Genomic DNA, 25,240 nt, shown 5'->3' on the forward strand with positions numbered 1-25,240 from the left:
AAACTGAGGTGCAGGGGAAATCAAAGTTGGGGGGGGGGGAGATGTGGCATTTAGTCCAAGTTATTTATTTAACATTTATTTTTTTTATACTTAAATTTCCCTGTTAAAATTGGGGTGCGTGTTATACGCTAGTGCGTGTTATACACGAATAAATATGTATGCTACTTTGCTCTTGGGAACTTTCAGTGTAGCAGAATTTTTTAACCCTTCTCCAGATCTGTGCCTCTACACAATGCTGTCTCTGAGCTCTTAAAGCAGATCTTCCCCCCTTATGGCCTGGTTCTTGCTCTGATATACATTGTCAGCTGTGAGAACTTATATAGACAGAGCTGTCTTTTCAAATCCTGTCCAATCAGCTCTGAATTTACTACAAGTAACTCTAATCAATGTGAGGAAACATCTCAGAGATGATCAAGAGAAATAGGAGGAGCCAGAACTTAATTTAAAGTGTCATAGCGAAGGGTCTAAATACTTACATCCATGCATCTGTGTAAACTTGTGATATATATATATATATATATATATATATATATATATATATATAATTGTTTCTGCTGTAATGTTTTTACTCAAATAAACTCAATTTATAAACTGGAAGGAGATGCTGAACATGTACAGTACAGTAATTCATTTTGGAAATTGTGACTTACCAAGTCTGAGAGCTACAGAATAATGTAATGGCTCTATCAGTGAGACCATCTGGCTTAACCAATTGTTGCTGCAATTTTAGCTCCTGAGAATTGCATCCTACTGTATTGTAACCGAAGTCACTATATTGTTTACAATCTGTAAGAAGATATAGGGCAAAATGGGAAAAAAAATCTATTTAGCAACAAAACTACACATCCTGTCATCAAAACCCAATTAAGCCTTTCTACATTGAATACTCAAAATATATTATTCTGATGAATTTCAATTTTTAGTTTTTTTTTTTATAAATACCATCTGTGGTTTTTTGCTATATGCTGCATGCTAATATTGGAGTTTGTATACCCTAAAATTGTTCTACATGCTTTGAAAAATTGGTCATAGCTCAGTGATCACAGCTGGAATAGTACTGTAAAAAGTTTGACAGTGGCTTCTCTACCAGGTTATTTTTATGCTATTGTTTTGTACTGCTTACACATTTTCAGAATAGAAGGGGAAGTGCATAGGCAGATGTTTGTGAAAACACATTTACACACAGATATAGCAGTAACATATGTTCAGTGTACGGTAGTGTAAATACAGTGTAGTTTATTCTAGAATAGGCTATACAATACTTTAAACTTGGTATAGCAACTAAACTGATAATGAAACACCAGTAAATATGTGATACCATGTAGAACTGTATATCCCAATGGCTTCCAACATATGGCTCTCCTGCTGTTCATAAACCAGCATTCTGACACTTGCTGTTTTGCTATATCTGAAGTAAGCTATTGGGTTGTTTTTCAGTGGTTGGCCTATCCCCCTTACTCTTAATGCTTCTGCATACATAAAGGGGTGGTCCAGTGAAAAGCAACTTATGCCCTATCCACAGGATAAGAGATAAGTGTCTGATCGTGTGGGGGTCCGAACATTATAGACTACACACATGCCATTAATTGCTATGGGAGCACCAAATAGATTTGTTTTTTGCACTCAGGTCTCTTAAGGACTCCCATAGAGAATGTGCTGTCTGTAACACACACTCCTTGCAGAGAGCCGAAGCCCGTTTAAGGGATCTCCTGAACAGGCCCGGCTTTCTCTTATACTCTATCCTATGCTTTTCATCGGACCAGTGTAAAAGAACTTCACTGACCCTCACATAGTCCTAACCTTAATCCCATCAAACATCTTTGAAATGAACTATAATAGTAATTTATAAGCCAGGCCCTCTTGTCTAACATTAGCGTCTAACCTCACAAATGCTTTTCTGGATGAATGGGCAAACATTCCCACAGACACAGTGGCCCTCATTTACTATTGCAAACCCGACATGTTTTGTTGGGTTGTGGGCCAGATTCTGTCGGATTTCGCCAGAAATTCTGTCTATGCCAGATTTTGCTCCATAGTTTGCGCCAGAATTGAAAAAAACCCAACTAACTCTCTATTTTGCTAAGAAAATACAAAAAGGGGGTGTGGTCACTGGGGGGAAGGGGTGTGGTCTCAAAAAAGGGGCATGTTCCTGACATTTTCACAAAAACTCAACATACTTACTAAGATTTCCAGATAAAATGTGGTGGATTTGAGCTGAGGAAAACCAGACAGATAAGAGAATGTGTAAAAAAGGCAAAGTGTAGGGAAAGTGGAAAATGTAGGGAAACTTTAGTAAATACCGTGGAAAATAAATTGTAGGGAATTAAAACCCACAAAGAAACCTACACTCTTAGTAAATGAGGGCCAGTATCTTACTTCGATCTTGTAGAAGGCATTTCCAGAAAAGTGAAAGCTGTTATAACTGCAAAGGGTGGGACCAACTCCATTTTAATGGGTATGGATTTTAACAGGATGTCCTAAAAGCTCCTGTGGGTGTAATCCGTAGGTGTCACAATACTATATAGTGTAAAATCTCTTTATACCTCAGGAAACCATAGATTATAATAATCCCATTCCTGAATTTTTTTCTGTCAATTCAGGTAACCACAAAATTGGGCATGAATTTAATTTTAATAACAGAAGTGAATATCATGTGGTGGGCAGAGATTATACAGTTAGGGGTATGAATGTACATTGAGGGACTGTATGCCTAATACACATCCCCTGACTGCATATTCCCGCCCATCACCTGATATTCACTCTCAATTTTAAAGTTAAATTATTCCATCTGTATGTCTTGTATCATAACTGAAGCCAAGATTGTAATACTAGTAAATGGAAATGTATGACCAAAGGCAATGCATATACAGCATGTCTGGAAAACAGGCGTGTTGTGTTGAGATTATGTTGCTGTTTTCACTGTATTTCTGCAGAAGCGATCAGATTTTCACTCTTCATTTGCATTCGCGTAAAATGATTCTGGGCCATAAAGCTCTTGTCTGTTTTTTACTGTCTGCTGTCTGATATTCAAATGTTTATTTCCCTCTGTATTTGTCTGACAAAACACACTATATGTGACAAGTAAATGAGAATTTTAGCCAGTTCTGATTCTGGAATATAGTAGATTATAAATATAGTATGTGTCAGAGAACTGTGCTGTCTTATGCATTAGGACATTACTCAAAAGCTGTGTTATGGTATAGTCACATAGCGAAGTATTTAAAACAGCTTAGAATAATGCAGTCAAAATGACTAAGGATCGATTTACACCATGTTTGCCATATACACTATGACAATCTCTCAACATATACTGCATTCTGATGTGCCTATAGACTAACTGTATGCCAAAGAGATCATTTTGATCTGTATTCATTGGGCTCCTATATACCCAACTGTGATAATATAGTTAGCATTCACATTCCTCTATTCCTCTTTTTTTTTTTTTTGTGGCAGTCATTGACAGCCATATGCAATTGTAGGCATATAAGTGTGACCATATATTTAAAAGCCAAATTACAAATTCCCATTCAGGCTTACACCTTTATGGGACTAATTTCCCAAACAAGGGAACCCTGTAACTATAAAAAAAAATATTTTTATTATTCCATTTATTAGAAAACAAAAAATATTATGAACACATGAAAAAACAAAAAATATGATGTGCATTAAAAGCACAGCCAATGGATCAGTTCCTAATGGAGCATAAGCTCCTATCCTATCTATGATATAGTTGGTATCAGAGCTCCCAGTCGGGATGCTACTATTATCCTCCTCTCTGGAGTTTTTCTCATAGTTCCAACTTATACACTTATATGATTTATTCTGATCCATGAGCTGCTGGTTAAAACCCCATACACTGAATAATATCAGTAGCTATAGGGGTACAGAGGTTTCCTTTATACCAAAGTCCTGTTGTTTATTTGGCAGAAGTGATGTGAACCTCTTGTACATTCTACCATATAGAGTACATCCTCATTGATATGTAAAGAAGGAATGTTCTATAATAATACGTTTATTACATCTTATCATAATAATATTCATTAACAATCACTGGACATATTTTTACACTTTTTTTCCCTCCAACTCTTGTGAAGGGTCATTTAACACAAGCCCATTTTGGACTTGAGGAAACAATCAGGTTTCATTTTTGTGTTTTTTTTTGTTTTTCCTCCTCTCCTTTTAAGAGACAAAACTTTTATTTTTTCCATAAAATGTACAGTGAAGCACGGGACTATTAATAGAAATCATTAGATTGCTATGTACTGTACAGTACTATGTTACAACATAGTACTGATCAGTACTATCAGCAATCTTCTTGTGCAGGTTGAACAGGTAGATCTTTCATCCTGCACACCTGAGGCTGGTATAAGACCTTGGGTAGCCATTTGAGCTCATTGGACCCAAGCGGTTGAACTGCGAAGGTCTGATGAGCCCACCTGAACCCCCTGGCATGTCCATTTTCGGCATTGATAGGGTTGAGGGCGGACATCAGTGTGAAAACTGATGTTCGCCATTATCGATGAGTCCACGGCTACTGATAATATCCTGAAGTTACCCATTATGAAGCAAGCACAGCACTCATAGCCATGCCTTAAAGGGTTACTCCGTTTTCCAGCGTTCGGAACATTGAGTTCCTGAACGCTGTGAGTGGGTTTCCGTGTTCATGCCCGCCTCCTCGTGACGTCACACCCCGTCATGTGACGTCACGTACGGCCCCCTCAATGCAAGTCTATGGGAGGGGGAGCAACGGCCATCACACCCCCTCCCATAGACTTGCATTGAGGGGGCGGGACGTGACGTCACCTGACGGGTGTGATGTAACAAGGGGGGCGGGGGTGAACACAAAAGCCCGCATACAGCGTCCAGGAACACAATGTTCCAGTGTGAGGTGGAATTTTGCGAACACTGGGGAGCGGAGTAACACTTAAAAAAACTGTTTACAGGTTTATGTGCAAAATTATTACACAGGAAATGTTCATAATTAACATTCTCCTATTTTTTGGTTGTTGAATTTTTAGTGTAAATAGTTTTTCTTTTTTTTTTACTTCTTTCAGCCGCTAGGTTATGTGAATTAGTAGCATAAAAGTGGCAGCATATGCATGATAAGGTCAAGCTTGAGGCATTCCCTGGTGACACTGTATGTCTCCCTACTAATGAAATGTGCCCTCTATAAATTTAGAGTGTGTTCTGTTATTTGTGATGGAATAACAAAGTAGACAGGAGCTGTAATATGATTCAGTAATGCTTAACGTGTCATTTTCATTTTCAAGTTTTGCTGCCATCTGTGACCTAGTGATAACCTGCATGTTTGTTATGCATAAATCCCATTATACTTTCATAGTTTAATGTTCCCATGGAGTTACTATACTACAGTGATTTCCTTTAGACTATTTCCTATCAAGTAACAGCCAAATGAGCATAAAAAGAGAAAACATTCGATGTAACCCATCACTGTTACTGAAGTGTTGCTTTTTTTTCAATCTAAATTAAAAATCTCAACCAAAACCAGAAATAAAAAGAAACTGAACAGAGAACAGGCACACAAATATGCCGTCTTTTACTGTGAATAACAGACAAATATGTATATTCTTTTATAATATAATATGCATGCATGTGTATCAGGAAGAAGAATAGCGCAATAACAAAATAAGCTAAAATAATGTACAGTATTAGGATGATTTTACAAAACCATTCCTGTTCCTAAAAGCAATCTTAATGTCATGCCTTTTTTTTTTTTCAAATGAATGAATAAATTGTAATTTAACTAATGTTTAGGTTTAATTTACGCTTAAAGGGGTACTCCGGTGGAAAACATTTTTTTTTTAATGAACTGATGCCAGAAAGTTAAACAGATTAGTAAATTACTTCTATTAAAAAATCTTAATCCTTTTAGTACTTTTTAGCAACTGTAGGCTACAGATGAAATTCTTTACTTTTTAAATTTCTTTTTTGTGTTGTCCACAGTGCTCTCTGCTGACACCTCTGTCCAAAGCAGCATAGGTTTGCTATGGGGATATTCTCCTGCTCTGGACAGTTCCTGATACGGGCAGCAGGTGTCAGCAGAGAGCACTGTGGACAACACAAAAAATAAAGATTTTCCTCTGTAGCAAACAGCTGCTAAAAAGTACTAAAAGGATTAGGATTTTAATAGAAGTAATTTACTAATCTGTTTAACTTTCTGGCACCAGTTCATTTAAAAAAAAGTAAGTAGTACTCCTTTAAAGGGAATTTGTTACCAGCATCACCTGCACCAACATATTGGTATAGGCTTGTAGTGCTGGGAATGCTGATGACAATGGTGCTTATAGATCTGTGGCTACTTTCGTCTGCTATTCTTCTTTTTCTTCTTAAGCAAATGCTAATTTTTTTTTATTTTTAAGCAGGGATCAATTTATGTGGGCAGGCAGGGACCTAAAAATGTAGCCGACAATAATAAAAATGTAGAAAGGGGCCATTTAAATGTAAAAATAATATATTTTTTATAATTCTTTTTTTTATTAGTAATGTATTTTAATATTGTGTTTAACCCCTTCCCGCAGAATGTCATATATAAACGCCGGGTTGTGCAGTGCGTTCGCGCATCCCGGCGTTTATAAATGACATGCAGTTAACCCGGCGATGCGCAGCATCGCACGGGTTAACTGGCAGAAGTCCCGCTGTTTCCAGCAGGGGACAACTTCTGCTTCACCCCCAGGACCATCAATTGATGGTCCTGGTCAGCGATCACTGTGATTGGTCCCTGTGGACCAATCACAGTGATCTGGGGTGAAAGTTCAGATCCCCCGCACTGCCCGCCCCTGGAAGTCGGGCAGAACGGGGGACGAAGGCTGCGGGGGCTCGCGGGGACCTGCAGGATAGGGGGGGGGGGGGGACACGTGGGGACCGGCGGACTTACCTGATCCAGCGGCGGGACCGAGGAGCAGCGCGGGACCGGCCACGTGGACGAGCAGCGACGGGTGAGTATATGGTCCTCAGAAGCAGCAGTGAAGATCTTCACTGCTGCTTCTAGGAGTCTGAAAACTACAACTCCCAGCATGCCTAGACAGCCTTTGGCTGTCTGGGCATGCTGGGAGTTGTAGTTTTGCAACATCTGGAGGGCCTCAGTTTGGAGACCATTGTATAATGGTCTCCAATCTGTGCTCTTCCAGCTGTTGCAAAACTACAACTCCCAGCATGCACTGACTGTCCAGGCATGCTGGGAGTTTTAGTTAAGCAACATCTGGCCCTTCAGATGTTGCCGAACTACAACTCCCAGCATGCCCTTCAGCTGTCTGGGCATGCTGGGAGTTGTAGTTTTGCAACAGCTGGAGACACACTGGTTGGGAAACATTGTTTCTAACTCAGTGTTTCCTAACCTGTGTGCCTCCAGCTGTTGCAAAACTATAACTCCCAGCATGCACTAAAGACCATGCATGCTGGGAGTTGTAGTTTTGCAACATCTGGAGGGCCCCAGTTTGGAGACCATTGTATAATGGTCTCCAATCTGTGCTCTTCCAGCTGTTGCAAAACTACAACTCCCAGTATGCACTGACTGTCCAGGCATGCTGGGAGTTTTAGTTCAGCAACATCTGGCCCTTCAGATGTTGCCGTACTACAACTCCCAGCATGCCCTTCAGCTGTCTGGGCATGCTGGGAGTTGTAGTTTTGCAACAACTGGAGACACACTGGTTGGGAAACATTGTCTGTTTCTAACTCAGTGTTTCCTAACCTGTGTGCCTCCAGCTGTTGCAAAACTATGACTCCCAGCATGCACTAACAGACCATGCATGCTGGGAGTTGTGGTTTTGCAACAGCTGATGCAAGCCCCCCCCGCCCCGCCACCCCCGTGAATGTACAGGGTACATTCACATGGGCGAGGCTTTTACAGTGGGTTTCTCGCATCTTGAGATGCAGCAAATTTTGCGCTGGGAAACTCGCTGTAATCCCCCGCCCATGTGACTGTACCCAAAAAACACTACACTACACTAACACAAAATAAAATAAAAAGTTAAAAACACTACATATACACATACCCCTACACAGCCCCCCTCCCCCAATAAGAACGTCCGGTACGCCACTGTTTCCAAAGCAGAGTCTCCAGCTGTTGAAAAACAACAACTCCCAGTATTGTCGGACAGCCGTTGACTGTCCAGGCATGCTGGGAGTTTTGCAACAGCTGGAGGCACCCTGTTTGGGAATCACTGTCGTAGAATACCCCTATGTCCACCCCTATGCAAATCCCTAATTTAGGCCTCAAATGCACATGGCGCTCTCACTTTGGAGCCCTGTCGTATTTCAGGGCAACAGTTTAGGGCGACATATGGGGTATCGCCGTACTCGGGAGAAATTGCGTTACAAGGTGTGGGGGGCTTTTTCTTCTTTAACCCTTCATGAAAAGGAAATGTTGGGGTCTACACCAGAATGTTAGTGTAAACATTTTTTATTTTTTACACTAACATGCTGATGTTGCCCTATACTTTAAATTTTCACAAGAGGTAAAAGGGAAAAAAGCCCCCCAAAATTTGTAACGCAATTTCTCCCGACTACAGAGATACCCCATATGTGAGCGCAAAGTGCTCTGGGGGCGCACAACACGGCCCAGAAGGGAGAGTGCACCATGTACATTTGAGGTGATTTGCACAGGGGTGGCTGATTGTTACAGCGGTTTTGACAAACGCAAAAAAAACAAAACCCCACATGTGACCCCATTTCGGAAACGACACCTCTCACGGAATGTAATGAGGGGTGCAGTGAGAATTTACACCCCACAGGTGTCTGACGGATCTTTGGAACAGTGGTCCATGAAAATGAAAACTTGTACAGCCCACTGTTCCAAAGATCTGTCAGACACCAGTGGGGGGTAAATGCTCACTGTACCCCTTGTTACGTTCCTCAAGGGGTCTAGTTTCCAAAATGGTATGCCATGTGTTTTTTTTTTTGCTGTTCTGGCACCTTAGGGGCTTCCTAAATGCGACATGCTCCCCGAGCAAAATTTGCTCTCAAAAAGCCAAATATGACTCCTTCTCTTCTGAGCATTGTAGTTCGCCCATAGTGCACTTCAGGTCAACTTATGGGGTACCTACATACTCAGAAGAGATGGGGTTACAAATTTTGGGGAGTATTTTCTGCTATTAACCCTTGCAAAAAGGTGAAATTAGGGGGGAAACACACATTTTAGTGGAAATTATTATTTTTTTTTTTACATATGCAAAAGTCATGAAACACCTGTGGGGTAATAAGGCTCACTTTATTCCTTATTACATTCCTCAAGGGGTCTAGTTTCCAAAATGGTATGCCATGTGGGTATTTTTTGCTGTTCTGGCACCATAGGGGCTTCCTAAATGCGACATGCCCCCCGAGCAAAATTTGCTCTCAAAAAGCCAAATATGACTCCTTCTCTTCTGAGCATTATAGTTCACCCATAGTGCACTTCAGGTCAACTTATGGGGTACCTCCATACTCAGAAGAGAAGGGGTTACAAATATTGGGGGGTATTTCCTGCTATTAACCCTTGGAAAAATGTGAAATTTGGGGGGAAACACACATTTTAGTGAAAAAAAAATATTTTTTTTTACATATGCAAAAGTCGTGAAACACCTGTGGGGTATTAAGGCTCACTTTATTCCTTGTTACGTACCTCAAGGGGTCTAGTTTCCAAAATGGTATGCCATGTGAGGGTTTTTTGCTGTTCTGGCACCATAAGGGCTTCCTAAATGCAACATGCCCCCAAAAACCATTTCAGAAAAACGTACTCTCCAAAATCCCCTTGTCGCTCTTTCCCTTCTGAGCCCTCTACTGCGCCCGCCGAACACTTTACATAGACATATGAGGTATGTGCTTACTCGAGAGAAATTGGGCTACAAATATAAGTATACATTTTCTCCTTTTACCCCTTGTAAAAATTTAAAAATTGGGTCTACAAGAACATGCGAGTGTAAAAAATGAAGATTGTGAATTTTCTCCTTCACTTTGCTTCTATTCCTGTGAAACACCTAAAGGGTTAAAATGATGACTGAATGTCATTTTGAATACTTTGGGGGGTGCAGTTTTTATAATGGGGTCTTTTGTGGGGTATTTCTAATAAGAAGACCCTTCAAATCCACTTCAAACCTGAACTGGTCCCTGAAAAATAGTGAGTTTGAAAATTTTGTGAAAAATTGGAAAATTGCTGCTGAACTTTGAAGCCCTCTGGTGTCTTCCAAAAGTAAAAACTCGTCACTTTTATGATGCAAACATAAAGTAGACATATTGTATATGTGAATAAAATTTTTTTTTTATTTGTAATATACATTTTCCTTACAAGCAGAGAGCTTCAAAGTTAGAAAAATGCAAAATTTTCAAATTTTTCATCAAATTTTAGGATTTTTCACAAGGAAAGGATGCAAGTTACCACAAAAATTTACTACCATGTTAAAGTAGAATATGTCACGAAAAAACAATCTCGGAATCAGAATGATAACTAAAAGCATTCCAGAGTTATTAATGTTTAAAGTGACAGTGGTCAGATGTGCAAAAAACGCTCTGGTCCTTAAGGCCAAAATGGGCTTGGTCCTGAAGGGGTTAATAAAGTATGTGTGTGTATGTGTGTTTCACTTTTTTTTCCTAAATTGTTTACCTTTTTTTAGGCAGTACTACTACTCACATCATGGAACAGACGGTTCCATGATGGGAGCTGTAGTACCTGTACTAATAGACAGATCACAGCAAGTTTCTCTCCTGATACCCAATGCAATTGTCCTTTCTATTGCAGAGATGGAGCGGCTTTCCTCTGTGCTCGATCTATGTACTATACTCCAGCCGGCCAGTGATGTGAATAGAATTCACATCACTTATTCATATTTCCAGCAGAGATCTGTGATTGGCCAGATGGTTCCAGTCAATCACAGCTCCATGCAGGAAATACAAATAATAGGTATATACACGGCATATACTCATACTACAGTGGGACCAGAGAAGAGCAGCCGGCCGCATCTATACATTATACAGGATGATCACATTGGGTGTCAGAAGTATGATTTAGGGGTTTAGGAAGGGGGGGGGATAACTGAGGTTGGATAGCTATGAGATGGGTAGTTACTTGTAATTTGTGTTTTGCAGAGATCTAAGTCAAGAGATTTATTTATATTTTTTTTTAGGCTGACAGAGGAGTTATATGTTGGCATAACTGGAGGGAAATATTCCTTTCCTTTTTTTTTTTTTTTCTAGTAAGCTCAAGATTGAAGTTATGTAACTACTGTATTTTGTGTGTTATAATTATGTATAAAATTTAAATTAAATAAGAAGTAAAAAAAGAAAAAAGAAGTAACACCCACTGTGATCTGTCTGTTAATGCAGGTACTACAGTTCCCAGCATGGAGCAAAATGTGCTCCATGTTGGGAGCAGTAGTACCTGCATTTAAAGACAGAACACAGCAGGTATCAATCTTGACATCGTCCTGCGATCATCCTATCTAGAAGTGAGAAAGCCACCCGCATCCACACATTATACAGGACGATCGCAGCAGGTGTCAGTAGAGACACCCGGGGCGATCTGTCTATTATCACAGGTACTACTCCTCCCATCATTGAACAGTCTGTTCCATGGTGGGAGTAGTAGTAAAAATAGAGAAAAAATAGAAGAAAAAAAGTTAAACACACACACACATACTTTATTAAACACAATATTAAAATACATTAATAATAAAAATTTGGCAACAATTTATTCGGATCAAATCGTTCGTTTGTTTTTTTTTTTAATTGGCGAATCGCCCGAATCAATTTTTTTTAAAATTAGCTCATCTCTAGTCAGTGGTCACATATTGACAAACACTACTTTCTGGCTTCTGGGTTGAAGTAAGGAAAAGCTGATTTTCTGCAACCCTGACGTTAGACATGATCATAAGAAAATACTGGTTCATGCCTTTCAGGAAAATGTAAAATACACAGCTTAAATCAGACAATAGCTGAACGTAAGATAAGAGACCATTGCAATGATTTAGGTGTTCTATCTTTCAGTACAGTACATTTAAAATAGATCTGAACACGGTTTTTAAATGAGATTATAATGGGTCTCATGTATCAAAACTGTCTAATAAAAAGTGTGGCCTTGTTGCCCATAGCAAACAGAGTCAACCTGTCATCTTTTTCTATGGAGATTATAAAAACTGGGTACCAGTTGCTGTAAATTTTTAGAGTTTCTTTAGAGTCACATTGCTGTGGTCGACCCTTCGCTTTCTCCTTCCATTGCTTTTGAGAAATTTTTCCCTAGGGTCCGTAAACACTATTAATATGGTGTTGCAAAATCGGTGAGGTTATCATTTATATTATAACAGCAGGAGGGTTCGGGGAGAACTTCACTAATGTCCTATGTTTTAAAACGAAGGGAAGTGAGAGTGGGAATATCTTTGTGCTTGTGTTGGAATGATTACTACTTATATATAATGAAGTGAATTTTAGATATTCCCTAAGTACTTTAACAAAAGCTAACTGTAGCTATTTATTTCACTGTGAAACATAAATGGCGAGGGTATATTGTGTTCAATGTAATTTAAAATGTAAAAAATGTTAACAAGGAGGATTGTGGTACGGCAAAGCGTATCAATTATTCACTCCTAGAACACAGACCATAGCATACTGTTCATTTATTTTTACTTTAATGCATTAGAGGATAGCATTCGGCACTTTTCTTATAGAAGAATAAAGCCAAAGCCACGAGCTATCATTTATTCAGTTCTACATAAAAAACGCCCTTCTTGTTTGTATTAATTTATTATATAAACCACATGAAGAAAATAAAACGTAGTTTTCCAAATAATAGATAATAGAAGCCATAGCTAACTTAGTGATCATTTACTGTGCTGAATATAGCATATAAAGGCGGTAATATAGTGAAATGTTCCCCTTATTCATCCTGTTTGTCTAATTTCCCATACAAAAATTGCATCTATTATATCTTTTATTCTTCAAAGTGTATACTACAAAAATACACTGAATGAGATCATGCAAGCGGCCTATTGCAAAATAGGTGTAATGACAGACTTTTAGCACAGACCTCCGAACAGTAGCACCAAAATTTGGTTTAATTTCACGCATGCATGTTTAGTCCATTAACACTTTCTTCCCCCTTGAGATTAAAGGGGTTATCAACCATTAGGCGATTTTAGTACATATTAATGGACATGCTTAGGAAGGATTTGTGCTTGTCTTGGGCTGAATGGCTATGTCGTGGGATTACCATAATGCTGAATCTTTTTGTGAACTGGCTATTTTCTGTTGGAGTTTGTTCCCGTAAACTACAAACTGCATGATTCCTTGTTTGTAAGTGTGAGGTTACTTTTTTCCCTCCCACACATCAGCCAGCTCACCCATTGAAACACACCTGTGATCCCTTCAATGCAATAGACTAATGTTTTCTGGCCAGGGTGCCTCGTGCTGTTGCAAAAACAGAATGATCTTCCTCCCACCCAGAGGTCGCTCCACCAATTGAGGGTGCTCCCTCTGAACACCTGACTAGTAATGTATTGTTTTGGGCCACACTGCAACCTGGGAAAGCCTGAGACAAAACTAATTTTGTATGCTATTAATAATAAACATTGGGGCTAAAATCACAGAAGAATTGTGAGACCACCGTGAAACCTAAGTACAGACACTATATTATGAACTACACTAACTTTACAGCCCCTGTAACATAGTCAAATAAAATAAAAAAAATACCCCTTTAACATCAATGTTGGAGAGGACATTCTATGTGGAAACAGCAGCAAAATTGCCCATGTGCTAATTTCCATATAGTTGCATAATGTGGAGCTTGCCCAATCACAACCACAGGAACATGAAAGATTGCTCATTGCCTGCCTTAGGTTGTAGGTATACCAGTAATACTAAACGTGAAGTGTAGGAAGCAAATCTTTATAAAATACACTATACTTCCACTGAGAGAAACTGGTTTAACACACAGCTTTGATTTTTTTTATGACACCATTGTTGCATTTTGCTTTTTCCAAAAACTTATAGATACATGTTGTTTTAAACTCTATTGTAAAATATTGTAATGTATATATAGGAATTAGGATTTTTTCTAGCACTCTTGTCCATATGCAAGACTGCCAGGAAAAACATCTGTACAAAATATCACAAAAAAAAACTTTTAAAAATTCCAATTAAAATGCTTGAAATGCTTGGATTTTCTTACAGTACATGGGTTTTGAAATGCAGAAAATAAGTGTGTGTGAAGGAGCCATATGCTGTTGTATTCCAAATAGCCATTAGAATTGATTAGAATGAAATAGGTATAGACTACTGTAGAATATTTACTAAATATTTTTTAAATTCCCTAAAGAAAGTTTGAACTTCTTTACTGTACATGATGCTCGTATGAACACTGTTTGACATGTTACAAAGTCACCTTTTTTGTTTCTGTTTTGCAGAGCAAGAGGAGTGTGTTAACTGTACAGATGAATGCAGAGTACTCGGCCATTCTGACAGGTGTTGGATGCCACAATTTCCCACAACAAACCAGGTGGAAAATGCAGATTATCGCACAAATCTCTTTGTTCCAACTGTTGAAGCTCACGTTGAAACTGAGACTTATGAAACTGTAAACCCTACTGGGAAAAAGACCTTTTGTACATTTGGAAAAGACAAAAGAGAGCACACCATTCTCATTGCCAATGTAAAACCATATTTAAAAGCCAAGCGTGCCCTGAGTCCTCTTCTGCAAGAGGTTCCTTCTGCATCTAGCAGCCCAACCAAGACATGCATTGAGCCTTGTGCCTCAACTAAGGGACCATTGAATGGCTGTGAAATAAAATCAGGAGTCTTGGCAGAAACAACCAATCAATACCTGTCTTCTGATAGTCAGTACATATCACCTAGTAAACAGACAAAGGACCCTCAGTACATTGCATCAGACCCCATGGCTCATGTATTTGCTGATGTGCACTCCAGAGTGAGCCGAGACTCAAGTGAAATGGACGCTGTCTTAGACCACCTGGAGCATTCAAATCGCGATCTGGGCCGAGAATCTGTAGATGCCGAGGAAGTTGTGAGAGAAATTGATAAGCTTTTACAAGACTGTCGAGGCAACGAACCGGTGGCTGTAAGAAAGTGAGAAGGGCTGAGAGGCTATTATGTTTGCCTTTGTCAAGTAACTACAGTTGTCCCTTGGAACAGCACATTTGCAGGGGAGATGGGAAATGGATGCTGCTCTGTGGCTCTAAGTGAACATTTAAAGTGCCCCCAAAATCCTGTAATGTTTTTTTTTCCTTTTATTCAGATTACACTGGCTTTATTTTGACAAAAAAAAAATCTATTGGACTAAGTCAAGAAAAAATATGTTGTAGTGAATATTGACAATCTGTTGTACAAGGGAACAGAACTCGAAACTACTTGTGAAGTTGTGCAACTTCCTGTAGTTGTTGTGACTTTTCATTTGCTGAGATACAAAACCCATTGATTAACAGGGTTGACTAATTTATGTGTGGATTTTAACCAAGCATCACTAGCTTCTAATTAAAGTCCTAACTAATTTTTGCTGTAGTCCTAGCGGCACCAAACATCAACACCCATTTGTGGTCAACATTTCTATATTAAATGAACAACATTCCAAAACATTTCAGTACAACATGTCCGTACCATGACGTTCATTTCCATGCCACACATAGTAATATATAAAAAAAATATATAGTCGATTTATTGTGTCCTGCACTAGCATAAGCTAATTCACTTTATGTAAAATGAAAAGTGTTGAAAAAAAAAAAGAAGAATTTTAGTGTCCTACAAAATGATATAGTACATTCACACTGGAATATTTATCTAGAGAGAAAATTATGTTTTTCAACCTCGATTAGTTAAGAAAAGAAAATATTTTTACCATTTAAAGGTAAACTGCTCAAAGGGCAACATCATTATAAAAAAGAAAAAAAAAACATATTTTTTAAATTAATTTGTGGACACTAAAATTTGCTCAGGAAAGTAAATGTCCTATTCATGGAAGCAAATATCACGTCACCATTTAAATGTGCAAATGTAAGAAGATTTAAATGTGTTTACATCAAAATGGCATATTTTTATGATTTCTTTGCAATTTTAGTGCATATGAGCCAAATCGTTGAGTGTATAAGAGCTATATTGTGTATTTTATTAAATTAATATATAGTTGTGTTGCAAAAAAAAAAAAAAAAAGGAAAAAAAATATTTGGGCTTATATCGTAAATGGCAAGTGTTGCCTCAGTAGCTGTCGAACTCTATGAGTTTTTGTTTTCCTGTTTCCTCTTCCCCTGTGGAGTATGGGAAGCAGCGCCTCAGAGCTAAGTCTCTTGTTACATGTATGGTCTTAAAACTGCAGTAGTACATAATCTGTTCAAAATGTGTTCAAGTGGACTGTCAGAGCAAGGTGAGCAAGAAACAAACATGTTCTTCAACCATGCCATTGTAAAAGTTTACATTTAAGCCCATAAGGGGAAACCAAAAAAAAAAAAAAAAAACAACAAAATATAAGCCTTAGCAACATTTTTTTTCTTCTTCCCGTACTGGCACCTACTTTGGATCATATCAATAGCACCAATTTTGGATTATATAAATAAAGCTACAGATAAACTAGAGATCTTTATTTAAAGATATTCACACACAACTAAAACATCTATAGCCTTATTTACTAAAGTGGTTATAGAAGATTGGGTCTGTTTTTTTTATACCGGACACAGTTTTGTCCATGGGCTATATCTGGCATTGCAAATCTTTTATTCGAGTAAATGGATTTAAACTACAGTATTGGGTGCAACCGATGGCTAGAAGTCCCAAGATACAGGATAAAAGCTCAACTTTTTCTAAGCCAGGACAACCCCCCTTAAGTGTCTTTAATGCAGACTTGACTCACTGCTGTTTGTTAAAGGACACACACACACACACACATATATATATATATATATATATATATATATATATATATATTTGATTATTATGTTGTTGTTTAATTCAAGATCTTCACCAAAGCCCCAATTAAATAACCCCTGATGTGTCATGTTTACTAAGCAGCGCAAATTCCATGAGACATGGCAAGAATGCACATGCTGTAAGGCTCTATTTGGCATTAGGAACTGTCTCATGGAAAGGCCACACTTAGCAAATATGTGCCATAACAACTTAGTAGGCCAATACTAGGATTTATTTATAAATATATACTGTATATGTAAAATCATATTCTTGTGTCCAGAGACATTTCTAAAAGGTATAATTTTAATAAGTGCACGTTTCTTTGTCTTTTTAATACATCTTTATAAAATAAAAATAAAACGAAAAACAAAGGCATAAAAATACAAGATTTTTATACATTCGAAATGCACAGACACATACTGATCAAACATGACTATCCCCTGTGTAGATTATGTACAATGTATAAAAACATCTTTCTGGAAACTGAGAAAAAGAATGTGAATATGGGTTCCGATCGAACAAGCTGGTGTTATTATGACCATATAAAGTCGCCTACAGGTTTATTACTGGCATTATCATAACTCTATGTCAAACCATTCCTTTGTACTAATTAAAAGTCCGAACATGTACTTGTGGGTCTGTAGTTGAGAATCCCATGTCTTTTCATTCTCCAGGAAATGTCTTGTGACAGAGGTTCATTGTCAGTTGCCGACTGGCTGCATTACATTGTTAATTGTATCTCATTTTCATGGTACGAAGAGTACCATCAACAACTGACTGTGTACAAATGCTGCATTGCTCTACATTTTTTGGATAATTTATGTACCTAAATGTGTTGTCTATGTGTTCTGCAATGTTCCTATCTGGCAGGAGGGTAAAGCTTGATTTTGCTTAATAGCTGAAATTCCACAGTAAAATCAAATTAATTTCTCGCCTCTACATAATTATTTCAGTAGGCAACAATAGTTAACGGAATACGTCACAGTATGTTTTAATGCTTAATATGCTGACTCAACAGAATTTCCAAGCCAATGGATTTCCTACTCGAAACTGTGTCTCTTCTGGGCTCTAAAACTCATCCGTTGCCAAGCATTTCAACCAATTCACACTGAGACATTAGACATCCAGAAGAACGGCCGTGTCATGTTTACAACTCATCCTCATGTATTTTTTTTAACACTGTATGTTTCTATTTTATCTGACTGGATACTAAAATGTAATGGTATTTTGGAAATTGTCTGTGGTTTGCTTCAAATGGGTATAAATTATACATGGCTAAAGCAAAATAGATCCAATCATTCTAATAATAGAAAATTAACATTAATAATCTATTAAAAGATTCAATGAAAGGACAGTCAATTTTTATTAACATTCCCATTAGCGTTGTGATACAATATATGGATTCTGTAGGTCTTGTCTGTGTATTACCTAATATTAAATGGGTATCAAGGGAAAGTCTATAAACACTGGCAATGACCAAAAGAAAAAAATGGGCAAAAGAACTGTGTGTGAACATAAAAAAGGCTGAACATTAACCTAAACATAGCCTTATGGAAAAGAAAATACACAATGTACTATATGGTAAATTTTTGACTCAAAGAAAAGTGTACCTTCTGTACATTTGAAGGGTTTTATTTTTAATGTGTAAAAGTTCTTTTATTTAGAAACAATGAGGCACATTTAGTTATACTGTTTAACACTTAGATGGTGTAAACTTAGACTACAAAGTATTAAAATGCATTACATTTATCAAATTGACTTCATCCATGATTGGTTTTAAACAGGAATATATAATAAACAGGGATATACTAATACAAAGGACCTTCTTTAAATTCTTGAAATATCAAGAATATGTCACGTATTTTGAACCTTTCGTGCAAAATGATATCTATTGTTTTACCAAATGTATTACTACTAGTAAAAATACAATACTTTACCTATTGTTAACAAGATAACAAGAAATGTCCTATTCAGTATAAAAGGCTCTGCCCTATGTAGCTATCTATAACAATTCCTATAAATTCTATCTTGAACTAAAAACACCTATAACATTTTATAGACAACTAGGTGTGTACCCAATGCTTCCAGGTTTTTCCTACCTTATCCTTGTCGGGGAGGAAAAACAACAAAGGAGGAAGCTTTTGTCCACATATCCTGTCCCTAAATCCTCACTCCAAATCCCCTCCTCATATTCTGACCTCATATCCTGTCATCATATTTTGTTCTCATACCTCGACCCCATATCCTGTCCGTATATCCTGTCCTCATAGGCCAACCTCATACCCCATTCTCATATCTCGTCCCTATATCCTGACCTCATATCCCCTCCTCATATCCTGTTCTCATATCCTGTCCCTATATCCCGATCTCATATCCTGACCTCATATCCCGTCCCTATATCCGGTCCAGATATCCTATCCCCATATCCCGTACCCATATCCTGACCTCATATCCCGTCCTCATATCCTGTCTTCATATCTACTCCTCATATCTCGTCTTCATATCTCATCCTCATAGCCCATCCTTATATCTCGACCTCATATCCTGTCCTCATATCCCATCCTCATAGCCCGTTCTCATACCCCATCCTCATATCTCCTCCTCATATCACGTCCTCATATCCAGTCCTCATATCTCATCCTCATATGTCGTCCTCATAGCCCATCCTCTTATCCTGACCTCATATCCTGTCCTCAAATTCCATCCTTATATTCCGACCTCATATCTCGTCCTCATATCCTGTCCTCATATTCCGTCCCCATATCCTGTCCCCATATACCGTCCCCATATACCGACCTCATATCCCGCCCTCATATCCCATCCTCATATCCCGTCCTCATATCTCCTTCTCATATCTCGTCATCCTATCCCGTCCTCATATCCCATCCTCACATCTCATACTCATATCTCCTCCTCATATCCCGTCCTCATATCCCATCCTCATATCCCAACCTCATATCCCGACCTCATATCCTGTCCTCACATCCCGTCCTCATATACTGTCCACATAGCTAATCCTCGTGCAGCTTGTGTAGTAAGCCAACAGAAGTCCTATACACTTGCATGGGACTTGAAACAAAAAAAAAATAACATCCTTCACATATGGGGGCATGTTAGGGGTTAATTTAACTATGATATATTTTTATTTGACATATAAGTAACATGTGACCAAATATTATCAAAATATTTCCAGCTGTTTGGAAGTTATGCAGTAACATATCTTTCCCATAGACTTGTATGGGCCTATATAAAAACCCTGACTCTCACAAATGGGGGTAGGTAAGGGTTAAATTACCTATCCTATGCTATATCTTTAGTGGTTTGGAAGTGATGCTGGAACATACACACACACACATAAACATACACACATTGGCTGGCATTTATCATTGTATAGTATAAGTGAAGCATTTTTCAACACCTTTTTTCTACACCTTCCATATCATGCGTATTGCCAAAATTAGTGGATTGCAACTCAAAATCAGCAGAAACATATGAATAAAAAGGCGCAAAAAAGGCACATATGAACCCAGCTTTTGTAGGCACAAAAAACTGTCTAAAGACAATGATAAATGTCGGCCATTGAGTTATATATATATATATATATATATATATATATATATATATATATATATATATATATATGTATATATAGGCTAGGTTCACACTGAATTAAATTATGGGAATATTTTTGTGTTTTCCATTTTTTTTAGCCAAAATTGAAAATGTACTGCGAACATAGCCGCACTCTCAGAAATACTTTGGAAGCATAGTGAAACACAATTGACAATAATAATAATAATAAATAATTATTATAATTATAGTATTAGTATTATTCTAGTATTGTATTAATAAATGATCTTATGAATCCCACAGTTTTTTTTTCCACATTATATGATCCGATAAGAAAGGGAATTTTATTTCTATGAAATCTTAAAGGAACATTACACATAAAAATGCACCAAATTGTTAAAAGGTATCCAATCCAAGCAATCTTCTATATTTATCTAGGATATAATAAACCTAAAACATGTTGCAAATGTTGCACAGAATAAAAATGCTATGTACTTTATTGATAGAAAAATATAAAAACACATTTCAATGGATAAAATATAGGAAGGACAATCATCAGCAATTGATTTGTCTCCTGGGAGACTTTCCAGCAATAATTATATAGTATCTGCTAAAATACAGGAAATATTGTGCAGCAAAAAATATAGTATTTGAAGAGTACCTGTTATATTCCACAAAAAGTTATATGTTACTCAGAACCTAATCCTGATCATGTACATATAATTTGTATGTGTCTAGCACCTATATTTATTTTACAAGTACCCATTATCTCTTGCTCACCTGGTTTTCATCTTCTTTTGTTCTCCTCCCTTATTCTGCATATTCCTCCTTGAGTCTGCTGTGCTGTGCTGGGTCACTTTATCCAATCACTGCAGGCTGCTTTGTAACCCATCCTACAGTATACCTAAGGCACTATGGGGAGTGTATAACAGGGTAAAATGTGTAAAAATAACAATAGATCTTACTAAATTTGTAAAAAGGTTTTGTGCTAAAAGTACAGTTTTTTTTAGGCTTACACTTTCTCTGTTTTATCTGACCATGTGTGTTATCAAGCTATCTCAGACTCTTGTATGACATAGCAGCTGCTCTAACACAGTATTTTACAAACACAGCTGATAGCTAGTAGTATTACACTTACTAAACTACAGGCTATATATATATATATATATATATATATATATATATATATATATATATTCATATTATGTTTAGAGACTCAGCTGAGAACTGTTCCTTCATGCTCCTTCATGGCTACTCTGAGCTGCCAACAAACCTGAGCCAGTCACATGTTTAAGGGTCAGTGAATATAGATTAGGGAGGTGTGTGCATCCTCAGCCAATCAGGAGCAACCACACACCCAAGAGCAGTCTGTCTGGGCAAGCCTGCAGCACACAGATCTCCTTTACTGCATACTGGCTTGCTTTATGACTGTTATCCAAAGTGCTGTAAAATATCCAGTGTTGGTTTGGAGGAAGATAGAGTCATTGGTGTGGAGGAAGATAATTGACCCCTAATGGTGAACATTTTTAAGATTTTTTTAAAAGAAAAATTGACAACATTTTTAATAACCACATATAAGTAATGTTTTCAGTTAATTAGCAAGACATAAAAAGTTTTTTTTTATAAAGACAGTGCCTCTTTAATCCCTTCCTTCAAATGGACCTACAGTATATGTTTGTCCTGCATCTATATCACTATATAAGACATCACTGATCAGGCACTTGTCCGGCATTAACCCTTTAGATGTTGCAATAAAAGGAGTAGTATCATGCCGGAAAAATTATCCCCTATCCAGCGGTGCATCACAGCCCTCCCACAAAGTGGGGGCCGCCACGTCCCTTCATATATCTCTAAGCTAGCTAAGTTAGCCAAACAGCTCTCCCATAGAGATAAATAGAGGAGGCATGGCGGCCCTCCACCTCAGGTGGGGGTCATGATGAGCTGCTCCAGGGGAGAGATCGTGGTGGGTCCCAGTGGTGGGACCCCCTGCGATCTAAAACGTATCCCCTATCCCGTGGAAACGGGATACCTTTTCTGTCATGAGATATCATCTTTAAAGTTGATTGCAGCATCTAAATGCAGTAATTTTGTTTCCTGGCTAGCTCAGCGGGGTGATCAGGATCACCATGACAAAATTGTGTGGTTCCAATCAGCATGGCACAGCATAGAACAGTGTATGCAATCTAAAGAAGAAAAAAATATATATTTGAATTAACCCCTTTCCAAAAAAAGTTTGAATAACCCCCATTTTACAAATAAAATAATGTAACCAAAAGCAAACATAAACATGTGTGGTGTTGCCACATGCGTAAATGTCTAAACTATTAAGATATGATGTTAATTAATCAACAAGATCAATGGTGTAAACATAAAAGACATCCAGAAATTAATTTTTTTTGGTCACATCATTTACTAGAAAAAAGAAAATGATAACATGTCATCGAAAGGTCCAATCAAAACAAAAATGGTTCCTATAAAAACTACAGATTATGGCTAAAAAAATGAGCCCTCATGCATCTCTGTATGCAGAAAAATAAAAGAGTTATAGGGGTCAGAAAAGGACAATTTGAAGCATACTAGTTTCTGCACAAAAGTTATAGGGGGAGATTTATCAAAACCTGTGCAGAGGAAGAGTGGTGCAGTTGCCCATAGCAACCAATCAGATTGCTTCTTTCATTTTCCACAGGCCTCTTAAGAGGCCTGTGGAAAATGAAAGAAGCAATCTGATTGGTTGCTATGGGCAACTGCACCACTCTTCCTCTGCACAGGTTTTGATAAATCTCCCCCATAGTTTTTAAAAGTGGTAAAATAAAATAAAACCTATATATAATGTTATATTGTATGGACCTACAGAATAAAGATAACATCATTTTTACCAAAAAGTACACTGCATGCAAACAGAAGCCCCTGAAAAATGCAGTTTTTCTTTCAATTTTGTCCCAGAAATATATATATTTTTTTTGCACTGTAGATTTGGTGGTAAAATGAGTGATATTGCAAAGTACAATTGGTTACACAAATGTCATACATATTGGTCTGTAGATGGAAAAATTTAAGAGTTATGGTTATTAGAAGGCAAGGAGGAAAAAAACTAAACCCCAAAAATGAAAATTGTCCAGGTCCTGAAAGGGCTCATACTGTATATTTGGCAAGGTTATTGTACTAAGACTAAGTGCAAGTGCAGACCAAAACAAAAGGGAGTAAAGGAAAGTGCTAGCGCACTAAGGCATCACTCCCCCTCATTGTCTGGCGTCTAGCTAGAGCAGGATTCTTCCTCTTCTGCCCTGTCTGCACTAGGGCAAAACATTTTATTAGCTTCATCACTTCATCACAAAAATATGATAAATTTGAAGCAGCACCGCCAAAAAAAAAAATAAGCATCTAGATAAACTACAAAAAATGATCTAGCCAAGAGCATTATCGATAAATAACCCCCAGTGACTTTTGTTTATCTCCATGTCTCCTGACTCCCACATGCTTAAAGGGGTTCTCCCTTGTTTATACTGTTTTTGTTATTATGTTTGTGTGCTATGTGTGTATAAGTATGTGTTTTTTTATGTGTGTTGTGATTATGTATATATGTATTTTCTTACCTTTTGTGAAGATCCGGAAGCTGGCCCCTTTTTCTTCCAGCTGCTTGCTGTGTAACCTCGGCCTCCGCCATGTTGTGTTCGGTAAGTGGGATGTCGGGGGGGGGTGTTCTTGCTTCTGTCCTTCCTATCTTCTGACGTCTGAGGCAAATCTTTTCTTCCTGTTTCTTCCGTGGCTCAGCGACGAATCTGCAGCCTCTTCCGGCGCATGCACAGGTAGTTTGTTTTTTTTACCAATAAAGTTTTTTTTGTCTAATTGACAAACTGTCTGCGCATGCACGAGTACGCAAATGCTACGCTAAAAGCGTAGCGTACGTTAGGTCTACGCTAATAGCGTAGCTTCGCGCAAGCGCAGACAGTTTGTCAATTAGACAAAAAAAACTTTATTGGTAAAAAAAAGCAACTACCTGCGCATGCGCCGGAAGAGGCCGCAAATTCATCGCTGAGCCACGGAAGAAACAGGAAGAAAAGATTCGCCTCGGACGTCAGAAGATAGGAAGGACAGAAGCAAGAGCACACCCCCCGACATCCCACTTACCGAACACAACATGGCGGAGGCCGAGGTTGCACAGCAAGCCGCTGGAAGAAAAATGGGCCAGCTTTCGGATCTTCACAAAAGGTAAGAAAATACTTATATACATAATCACAACACACATAAAAAAACACATACTTATACACACATAACACACAAACATGATAACAAAAAACAGTATAAACAAGGGAGAACCCCTTTAAAGGGAAACTCCGGTATAAACATTCTTATCGCCTATCCACAGTATAGGGGATAAGTGTGTGATCGCACGGGGTCCGACCGCTGGGACACCAACAATCTCCCGCCCAGCACTTTCTCTCTTTTCACACACGAAGCGACCTCCTCTCTGTACATGGATCACTATCGAACACCGCACAGAGCATTGGCTGATACATGGATTTCTATGGGAAAGCCAAAGATAGAGGCAAAGATCCCAGCGGTTGGACCAACCCGCGATCACACACTTATCCCCTATGCAATCTTCAAGGGCAATGCCAGATGTTATTATGTGGAAGTAAAGGGTTCAGGGGAGTCTCTGTGTCAATGTTCATAAGGTAGAATACAAGAAAGAAAACGGTGCGCACCTCGTGCAGGTAAACAAGATAACTTCGTGTGTAAATGGTTAGATAAATGGGCCAGCAGGGTGGTCCCTTACCTT

At 38.2% G+C, this 25,240-nt stretch overlaps 1 protein-coding gene across 2 annotated transcripts in view; it reads left to right on the plus strand.

The window, feature by feature from the left end:
* PCDH17 (protocadherin 17) overlaps positions 1 to 17,821 on the plus strand; it is a 203,232-nt gene extending 185,411 nt beyond the window's left edge. For both annotated transcript variants that reach the window (XM_056555484.1, XM_056555483.1), the window contains one exon: positions 14,385 to 17,821. In XM_056555484.1, the coding sequence (XP_056411459.1) occupies positions 14,385 to 15,067 (683 nt within the window). In that variant the 3' untranslated portion in view covers positions 15,068 to 17,821. The remainder of the gene's footprint in view (positions 1 to 14,384) is intronic.
* The last annotated feature ends 7,419 nt before the right edge of the window (positions 17,822 to 25,240 follow it).

Source organism: Hyla sarda, chromosome 2 (assembly GCF_029499605.1).
Source record: "Hyla sarda isolate aHylSar1 chromosome 2, aHylSar1.hap1, whole genome shotgun sequence".
Classification (NCBI taxonomy): domain Eukaryota; kingdom Metazoa; phylum Chordata; class Amphibia; order Anura; family Hylidae; genus Hyla; species Hyla sarda.